The 10,275-nt window shown below is 46.9% G+C and overlaps 1 protein-coding gene across 1 annotated transcript; it reads right to left on the bottom strand.

Annotated features, from left to right (window-relative positions):
• Nucleotides 1–3,166: 3,166 nt before the first annotated feature.
• LOC110487896 (fatty acid-binding protein, heart) lies at nt 3,167–9,598 on the bottom strand. The gene is made up of 4 exons (XM_036971158.2): nt 9,412–9,598; nt 5,137–5,309; nt 3,580–3,681; nt 3,167–3,417 (listed from the first exon to the last, which is right to left on the bottom strand). The coding sequence occupies exons 1-4, from the start codon at nt 9,482–9,484 to the stop codon at nt 3,364–3,366; spliced, it is 402 nt and encodes a 133-aa protein (XP_036827053.1). The 5' UTR covers nt 9,485–9,598; the 3' UTR covers nt 3,167–3,363.
• Nucleotides 9,599–10,275: the final 677 nt, after the last annotated feature.

Below are 10,275 nucleotides of genomic sequence, written 5' to 3' on the forward strand. Positions count from 1 at the left end.
GATTGGTTGGCTATTTGAGCCAGTAAAGGGGGCTTTACTATTCTTGGGTAGCGGAATGACTTTTGCTTTCCTCCAGGCCTGAGGGCAAACACTTTCTAGTAGGCTTAGATTGAAGATATGACAAATAGGAGTGGTAATATCGTCCGCTATTATCCTCAGTAGTTTTCCATTCATGTTGTCAGACCCCAGTGGCTTGCCATTGTTGATAGATAACAATTATTTTTTCACCTCTTCCACACTCACTTTACGGAATTCAAAATTACAATTCTTGTCTTTAATAATTTGTTCAGATATACCTGGTTGTGTAGTGTCAGCATTTGTTGCTGGCATGTCATGCCTAAGCTTGCTGACCTTGCAAATGAACAAAATTGTTAAAGTAGTTTACAATATCAGTTGGTTTTGTGATGAATAAGCCATCTGATTCAATGAACGATGGAGCTGAGTTTGCATTTTTTCCTAACATTTAATTGAAGGTTCTCCAAAGCTTTTTACTGTCATTCTTTATGTCATTTATCTTTGTTTCATAGTGTAGATTCTTATTCTTTTAATTCAGTTTAGTCACATGGTTTCTCAATTTGCAGGACAATTCCCAATCAGTTGTGCAGCCAGACTTATTTACCAATCATTTAGCCTCATTCCTGTCAACCATACAATTTTTTAATTCCTCATCAATCCAATGCTATTTAACAGTTTTTACAGTCATTTTCTTAAATGAGTGCATGCTTATTAGTAACTGGGGATAAGCAAGTGTCAAGTGCAGTTTCTGGTTGATCCTCATTACACACCACAGACCAGCAAATATTCTTTACATCATCAACATAGGAATCACTACAAAACTTATTGTATGACCTCTTATACACTATATTAGGACCAGACTTTGGATTTTTGGTTTTCCTAGATAGCAGAAGTAGATATTCTTATGTCTCCGAGTTAAAATGAACCTACGTTATTTGTGTAAAGCACATCTCTCTCTCTTAGGGTAGAAGCTGTTAAGAAGGCTTTTGGACCTAGACTTGGCGCTCCGGTACCGCTTGCCGTGCGGTAGCAGAGAAAACAGTCTATGACTAGGGTGGCTGGAGTTCTGTCAACGTTACTAATGTTTTCTTGTGGTTTTTCTGGAAAGATTTCTTAATGTTATGAGAATATGACTTTAAATAGAACCATGGACAAACCTGCAGAAAACATTATGCCTAAGGACTGAAATTCCCACAGAATAAAGTTGTTTCTTAACGTTCTCTGAATAAACAGAGAACATTACTTTAAAGCTGTAATGTGTAACCTTCTTGGGTGATCCGACCAGATTCACATAGAAATATGAGGTGTCCTGTGCTGTAGGGTCTCTCACCTTGAACCTAGTTGGTAGCCTGTCTGTAACAGACGACACCAATCTATAGAAGCAGAGAATGTGCCGGAATTAGAACACACACACACACACACAGAATCACAGCCCAGGAAACACACACACACACACTTCCACGCCGGCAGCCAGGCACCAACCAACATTTCCGTTCACCTAGTAGGAGTCAATAGTGAAACACACACTCTAATGCCGCGTTCAAGTCACTTCGGAAACTTGGACATTTCCGACTTGCTTTCTCGTTGTAGAAAAATGATACCCCGAGTTTCCTACTTGGGAAGTATCAGAATAAACCAATAGCAAGCTCTCCCATCTCCTTGAGTTTCTCTCCTTCGAGAGAGAGAGAGAGAGCGAGAGAGAGAGAGAGAGAGAGAGAGAGAGAGAGAGAGAGAGAGAGAGATGTGCTTTACACAAATAACGTAGGTTCATTTTAACTCGGAGGTCCCGAGTTTTCCCGACATGACGTGATTGCGGCAAAACACGCTGTCCAACACACACACACACACACACACACACACACACACACACACACACACACACACACACACACACACACACACACACACACACACACACACACACACACACACACACACACACACACACACAGTCCTATAATTATTCACCCTGTGATGCTCTGTAAAGACGTAAACTGTGTTCGCTGGTCTGCTATAATAGTACCACAGGTCAACTCCCCTGCCCTGAGCCACACACGGCTAGCCTCAGTACCAACCATCCTGATCTCGCAAACCTACATTCTGTTTCACTACATGGACAGAATGTACGCTTGCGAGATCAGGATGGTTCGTATGAGCCAAACGCACGGCCATAAGTATTCCGAAATGGGTCAAAGTGGAAAGGATTCTGCAACATAGTGTTAGGTTAAATAACTCACGGACACTAGACGACCTTGTCTAAGTTTAATTCTTCCCAAAGGGTTGTTACAGCTGTAATTCAGACACAGACATGGCTTCCCCCGTGGTGGTATTCATACCCAACTTTGGCTGGAGTCTCCTCCGTATCTCTAAACATTACATCATTCTTTCTAAGCAGGGAACTAAGTGATATGAGCCTTCAACCGTTTCTCCCCTTATCAGTACTGTCACATGCGATTGTTTTCCCTGCACTCAACACATTCCAAGCTTAGTTGTCTTACTACAGAGAACCATTACCTTCTCACTCCTTTATATACTCTGCGTCTGATCTATCATGTCTTTAATATCTCAATGCTCAAAGTTTACCCAGAATCCAACACTACGCACACGCAATGCCTACACACACCCTTCTCTGACAGCAGAATATAGAGCAGTTTTGATCCGTCTGAGGAGCCATGTGCTGCTTCCCCTACAGCAGCCTCAGATCTCAACTTGGCACAAAATGGCTGCCATAACCCCCCCAGATGGCTGCTACAACTGAAACACGTGATGAGCCATTTGGCACAAAATGGCTGCCATAACCCACCCAGATGGTTGCTACAACTGAAACACGTGATGAGCCATTTGGCACAAAATGGCTGCCATAACCCACCCAGATGGCTGCTACAACTGAAACACGTGATGAGCCATTTGGCACAAAATGGCTGCCATAACCCACCCAGATGGCTGCTACAACTGAAACACGTGATGAGCCATTTGGCACAAAATGGTTGCTACACACAGTTAGTAGATTCACTGAGTTTCCTCCAGGCCAGTGGCAAAATCCCTGTGGATTGATGAAAGTCGAGCCTCTGATGTAGGTGTTGTGACTGTTGTCATGGGGATTGTGAGGTGACTGACAGAGAAGAACTCAGGAAGGCTTTAGAGAAGAAAATAAACGTCAGTGGAATTTATTCAGTGTTTCATACAAAGGAGAAGCACTACAAAGAGAAGGACGGGACAACATAGAAGGGGTCGGGGGTTAGAGGTCAGACAGGGGTTAGAGGTCGTTACAGTGGGGATCGGGGTTAAGGGTGAAGGGTTGTTGTTATTTTGGCAGGTGTGGTAAAGGATAGTTTTTGGTGGACGTTGTTACTCGGCCTTGATGTAGGAGCGTGTGCAGATGACATCACCAAGATTCAGTGTCTGTGGAGAGGAGAGGAGAGGAGAGGAGAGGAGAGGAGAGGAGAGGAGAGGAGAGGAGAGGAGAGGAGAGGAGAGGAGAGGAGAGGAGAGTTAGATATACAACAGACACATTCTTACATGTAAGATTTAACACCAATACACACACACACACACAGTACTGACCAGTTCGAGGGCGTTGCCGCTGACTTCACGAACCAGAGTGGTCTCCTTGCCGTCCCACTTCTGCACGTGAATCATCTTACCACCCTCAACCGTTATTAGGGACTAGAGAGAGAATGAGACATTAGGAGTTATGAACAAACACTGAATGGGGAAACTGGAGAGGAGATTAGACGGTACAATCTACTGCTGATAAAGGAGAAGTCTCAGGGGGTTTGAGACTGAGGTTAATGTGTATGTAATTGCCAGATAAAGAATGCCTACTGCACACTCTTAGAAAAAAAGGGTCTGTCTAAAACCTAATACGGTTCTTCGGCTGTCCCCATAGGAGAACCCTTTGGAGAACCCTTTTGGTTCCCTTTTGGTTCCCTTTCTGCAGAAGGAGGAAAAAAGCGTTTTTTTTATACCTGGAACTAAAAAGGGTTTTACCTGGAACTAAAAAGGGTTTTACCTGGAACTAAAAAGGGTTTTACCTGGAACTAAAAAAGGTTTTACCTGGAACTAAAAAGGGTTTTACCTGGAACCAAAAAGGGTTTTACCTGGAACTAAAAAGGGTTTTACCTGGAACTAAAAAGGGTTTTACCTGGAACTAAAAAGGGTTTTACCTGGAACTAAAAAGGGTTTTACCTGGAACTAAAAAGGGTTTTACCTGGAACTAAAAAGGGTTTTACCTGGAACCAAAAAGGGTTTTACCTGGAACTAAAAAGGGTTTTACCTGGAACTAAAAAGGGTTTTAACTGGAACTAAAAAGGGTTTTACCTGGAACTAAAAAGGGCTTTACCTGGAACTAAAAAGGGTTTTACCTGGAACCAAAAAGGGTTTTAACTGGAACTAAAAATGGTTATTCTATGGGGACAGCCGAAAAAACATTTTGGAACCCTTTTTTCTAAGAGTGTATGTAGCATGTGTGCCCACCCATCAAGAGTTAAAGTTGCTAGATACACACACACTCTATACATTACACACCCACCCTACCACGAGTAACCATTCCTCAACAATAAGACATTGTGTGTCTTTCTGTTCACTCAGATCATGCTCAGTAGCCTTTCTCCCCCATCCCCCCTCCTCTCTCTCTCTCTCTCTCTCTCTCTCTCTCTCTACCCTTTCTCTCTTTGATCGATGTAGCATTTGTGTCTTGTCACACAGCTACAACTCATCCACCTTGACCTCTCACCTCTTATCTTTGACCCCCTCAACCCTAACTGACCCACCCAACAATGTAAAGCCTCTGTTTGATCCAGGTAGTCGGTCTGTTTTCTCCTACTGAGACCTCTGATGTATATCATGGCAGATACAACCATTTTGCTATGGTCCGTCATACTTAACCTCTCGGCCCCTAACGCCTGACCTCCTGACCTTTCACCCCATTATAAGGATACACACTCGTGACAACTCTTACGATGCTTTATAACGGCCTCATAATGCGTATTAGCCGTAAAGTTTAACGCGTTAGCCATAAAAATGATAAAAAACATATCGTTGCCACCACCACCATAATGTATGACTAGCAGCTAGCCATCTCGGACTTAGGTCGGTCTCTTAGCGCTCCTGACCTCTTACCTTGACCTTCCTGTCGTCGGCGGTGGTCTCGTCGAACTCCTCTCCCAGTTTGAAGTTGATCTCGGTGTTCTTGAAGGTGCTCTGCGTCTTCAGAGTGACCGTGTCTCCCGCTACCTCGATGACGGTGGTGGGCTTGGTCATACCGCCAACCTGGCGTGTTGCAAAGCCCACACCTGTCAATCAAAAAACACATGGCAGGGTTAAAGACTTCAGATTCGGGATACGACTGTTATAGCCGAGCCATCATCTGGATGGATAGTTATATACTGCTGCCAATACGGCCCCACCCTAAACGTTGACGTTCATTTCTGAGGAAAAACCCAAATGCAATGAACGAACGCACCCACACTTTTGGTATTCATGATGTGTAACTGACTATTCCACAAGGCCATAACAACGTATTGTAACTATGGTGACTATAGGTCAAAAAGAGAACAAGCGGTACTAAAGGGAACAGACTTGTGACCAGACAATGCACCACTGACTGTTCTCGTTGCATCTAACGCGCGCGCGCGCGCGCATACACACACACACACACACACACACACACACACACACACACTCTAATCTCTAGTTTGTGTGTTTTTCTTCAAACATTCAGCCAAAGTCATCAGAGACGTTGACCGGGCTGAGTGTGGAGGGGTACGGTCTAGCCGTTGACCGGGCTGAGTGTGGAGGGGTACGGTCTAGCCGTTGACCGGGCTGAGTGTGGAGGGGTACTGGGCTGAGTGTGGAGGGGTACGGTCTAGCCGTTGACCGGGCTGAGTGTGGAGGGGTACTGGGCTGAGTGTGGAGGGGTACGGTCTAGTCGTTGACCGGGCTGAGTGTGGAGGGGTACCGGGCTGAGTGTGGAGGGGTACGGTCTAGCCGTTGACCGGGCTGAGTGTGGAGGGGTACGGTCTAGCCGTTGACCGGGCTGAGTGTGGAGGGGTACTGGGCTGAGTGTGGAGGGGTACGGTCTAGTCGTTGACCGGGCTGAGTGTGGAGGGGTACCGGGCTGAGTGTGGAGGGGTACGGTCTAGCCGTTGACCGGGCTGAGTGTGGAGGGGTACCGGGCTGAGTGTGGAGGGGTACGGTCTAGCCGTTGACCGGGCTGAGTGTGGAGGGGTACTGGGCTGAGTGTGGAGGGGTACCGGGCTGAGTGTGGAGGGGTACGGTCTAGCCGTTGACCGGGCTGAGTGTGGAGGGGTACTGGGCTGAGTGTGGAGGGGTACCGGGCTGAGTGTGGAGGGGTACTGGGCTGAGTGTGGAGGGGTACCGGGCTGAGTGTGGAGGGGTACGGTCTAGCCGTTGACCGGGCTGAGTGTGGAGGGGTACGGTCTAGCCGTTGACCGGGCTGAGTGTGGAGGGGTACTGGGCTGAGTGTGGAGGGGTACCGGGCTGAGTGTGGAGGGGTACTGGGCTGAGTGTGGAGGGGTACCGGGCTGAGTGTGGAGGGGTACGGTCTAGCCGTTGACCGGGCTGAGTGTGGAGGGGTACGGTCTAGCCGTTGACCGGGCTGAGTGTGGAGGGGTACTGGGCTGAGTGTGGAGGGGTACGGTCTAGTCGTTGACCGGGCTGAGTGTGGAGGGGTACGGTCTAGCCGTTGACCGGGCTGAGTGTGGAGGGGTACTGGGCTGAGTGTGGAGGGGTACGGTCTAGTCGTTGACCGGGCTGAGTGTGGAGGGGTACCGGGCTGAGTGTGGAGGGGTACGGTCTAGCCGTTGACCGGGCTGAGTGTGGAGGGGTACCGGGCTGAGTGTGGAGGGGTACGGTCTAGCCGTTGACCGGGCTGAGTGTGGAGGGGTACTGGGCTGAGTGTGGAGGGGTACGGTCTAGCCGTTGACCGGGCTGAGTGTGGAGGGGTACTGGGCTGAGTGTGGAGGGGTACGGTCTAGTCGTTGACCGGGCTGAGTGTGGAGGGGTACGGTCTAGCCGTTGACCGGGCTGAGTGTGGAGGGGTACGGTCTAGTCGTTGACCGGGCTGAGTGTGGAGGGGTACCGGGCTGAGTGTGGAGGGGTACGGTCTAGCCGTTGACCGGGCTGAGTGTGGAGGGGTACTGGGCTGAGTGTGGAGGGGTACGGTCTAGAGTCCTTCTGCCCTCAACTGAAGTAACGTTTCTGTAACAGCTGAGTTTATCTCCCAAGGCTAAACGTGACACACTCATACAACAAACAGCCAGTGTGTGTCGCCTGTGATCAGGAGAGTTGGGTCTGGGGTTAGGGGTCATTGCCATGGTGACAAGCGCAGACACGTCGATGCTAATAACGCCCATCAGTCACCAAACAAGGGTCGCACACAGGCACACACACACACACACTATGTTAATATTCAACCCCTCCTCACAATGCTAGCTTCAGACAAGGAGCGCTCTTTCAGAGAATTCCACCCCTTTGTGTGTGTGTGTGTGTGTGTGTGTGTGTGTGTTTCTCACAGTGGAGGCATATCCCCCTCCCCCATTTAAAGTCTCTCTCTCTCTTTCTTCTCCCCCCCCCCCCCCCCTCTCTCCTCTCTCTCTCAATTCAATTCAATTCAAGGGGCTTTATTGGCATGGGAAACGTGTTAACATTGCCAAAGCAAGTGAGGTAGATATTATACAAAAGTGAAATAAACAATAAAAAATGAACAGTAAACATTACACATACAGACGTTTCAAAACAATAAAGACATTACAAATGTCATATTATGTAAATATACAGTGTTGCAACGATGTACAAATGGTTAAGGGTACACAAGGGAAAATAAATTATCATAAATATGGGTTGTATTTACAATGGTGTTTGTTCTTCACTGGTTGCTCTTTTCTTGTGGCAACAGGTCACACATCTTGCTGCTCTCTCCCTCCTGATTTTCTATCTCCATCTTTTAATGTTCCAGTGGAGGCTGGTGGGAGGGGCTATAGAAGGATGAGCTCATTGTATTGGCTGGAATTAAATAAATGGAACGCTATCAAACGTATGGAAACCACATGTTCGGCTCCGTGCCATTGATTCCATTCCAGCCAATACAATGAGGCCGTCCTCTTATAGCTTCTCCCCAACAGCCTCCACTGTTCTGTTCCTACTTCTCTCGCTCTCCTTCTGTCCCTTTCCCTCTCTTCCCTCTTCCTTCTCTCTCTTTTTGCAATTGTCCCGACCACACCCAGTCTTCCCATGCCTGACATTAACGTCTGCATTGTCCCTTGAAAGGGACACTTTGTGATTGTGGCAATGAAGCCCTTTATCTACTTAATATGAGCTCTCTGCATCCAGTATGAAGGTAGTTAGAGGTAGTTTTTATGTCTCTGCATCCAGTATGAAGGTAGTTAGAGGTAGTTTTTATGTCTCTGCATCCAGTATGAAGGTAGTTAGAGGTAGTTTTTATGTCTCTGCATCCAGTATGAAGGTAGTTAGAGGTAGTTTTTATGTCTCTGCATCCAGTATGAAGGTAGTTAGAGGTAGTTTTTATGTCTCTACATCCAGTATGAAGGTAGTTAGAGGTAGTTTTTATGTCTCTGCATCCAGTATGAAGGTAGTTAGAGGTAGTTTTTATGTCTCTGCATCCAGTATGAAGGTAGTTAGAGGTCGTTTTTATGTCTCTACATCCAGTATGAAGGTAGTTAGAGGTAGTTTTTATGTCTCTGCATCCAGTATGAAGGTAGTTAGAGGTAGTTTTTATGTTTTAGTTTTTACGAGTGGCGCAGCGGTCTAAGTGCTAGAGGCGTCACTACAGACCCTGGTTTGATTTCAAGGCTGTATCACAACCGGCCGTGACTGGGAGCACCATAGGGTGGCGCATAATTGGCCAGGGTTAGCGTCCTAGTTAAATAAAGGTTTAAAAAAATGTCCAAATCCTGTTTTATCCCTTTAAACACACATGCTCTGCTACTTACACACACACACACATGCTCTGCTACTAACATGCACACACACACATGCTCTGCTACTTACACACACACACACATATGGTGGGCGTGCATAAATAAATAAACACCTGCGTGTGTGTGTATTTTTTGCGCATATGTGTGTATGTGTTCACAAACACACTCAATATCTGCACAAGAATGCACATATGCGACTGCACACAAACACACACCTTTAAGTATTGATGAACAGTCACACCCTTCTCACAAGTGTACCCATACACCAGCAGGCAGGCAGGGAGGGAGGGAGGGACGGAGGGACGGAGGAACGGAGGGACACACACCCCATGCTTTACCACTTTACCGTTACTCCACACACACACACACACACACACACACACACACACACACACACACACACACACACACACACACACACACACACGCTGCTCACCCAGGGCCTTCATGTATTCATCAAAGTTCTTGCTCTCCTTCAGGTTCCATGTGCCTGCGAATGCCTCAGCCATGTTAGCAGTAGTGTGGAGAAATGAGAGGGCAGCAAGAGAGAGAGAGAGGAGGGAGAGGGGCAGAGAGAATGGAGTCAGCACCACTGCTATGCTGCAATCCTACTGGTTGATTTAAGACCGGCTGTTCGTGATGTCATCACTCTGAGAGGGGGAGGGGAGAAGACAGACAGACAGACAGACAGACAGACAGACAGACAGACAGACAGACAGACAGACAGACAGACAGACAGACAGACAGACAGACAGACAGACAGACAGACAGACAGACAGACAGACAGACAGACAGACAGACAGGACAGGACAGACAGGACAGACAGACAGACAGACAGACAGACAGACAGACAGACAGACAGACAGACAGACAGACAGACAGACAGACAGACGTCCCCTCAGCCAGCTGGTTCCCGGTCTCAGTTCATAAACAGACCCCACAGAGCCCCAGGCCAGAAACACAATTAGACGCAACCAAATGATGAGAAAGCAAATATATAACTATGTGACACAGTGGAAAGAATCAACTAAAAAAACAGAGCAAATTGTCACTTTATGGCTCTTAACAGAGAGGACAGATCCAACAGTGATGAACTCCTTTATGTTAGGTGAAATGCCACAAACTACAATCATAGCAGTGAGATTTGTGGACCGTTGTCATGGAAAAAGAGCAACCTGTGGAGTGCAAACAACATTGTAAATATCACCACTTATCAGATTATTTGTCTTCGTTCTCTATTTGTACTATTGTACTATTGTACTATTGGACATTACTAAAACATTATACATGGCTGATAATA

This window comes from Oncorhynchus mykiss, chromosome 30, assembly GCF_057628025.1.
Source record: "Oncorhynchus mykiss isolate SJ-2025 chromosome 30, ASM5762802v1, whole genome shotgun sequence".
Classification (NCBI taxonomy): Eukaryota; Metazoa; Chordata; class Actinopteri; order Salmoniformes; family Salmonidae; genus Oncorhynchus; species Oncorhynchus mykiss.

Excerpts from the sequence above, each read along its gene's own strand:
- LOC110487896 (XM_036971158.2), bottom strand. The coding sequence starts at position 9,484 with ATGGCTGAGGCATTCGCAGGCACATGGAACCTGAAGGAGAGCAAGAAC. Across the intron at positions 5,310-9,411 it reads TGAATACATGAAGGCCCTGG|GTGTGGGCTTTGCAACACGC; the intron begins GTGAGCAGCGTG and ends TTTGATTGACAG. Across the intron at positions 3,418-3,579 it reads GCGGCAACGCCCTCGAACTG|ACACTGAATCTTGGTGATGT; the intron begins GTCAGTACTGTG and ends TCCTCTCCACAG.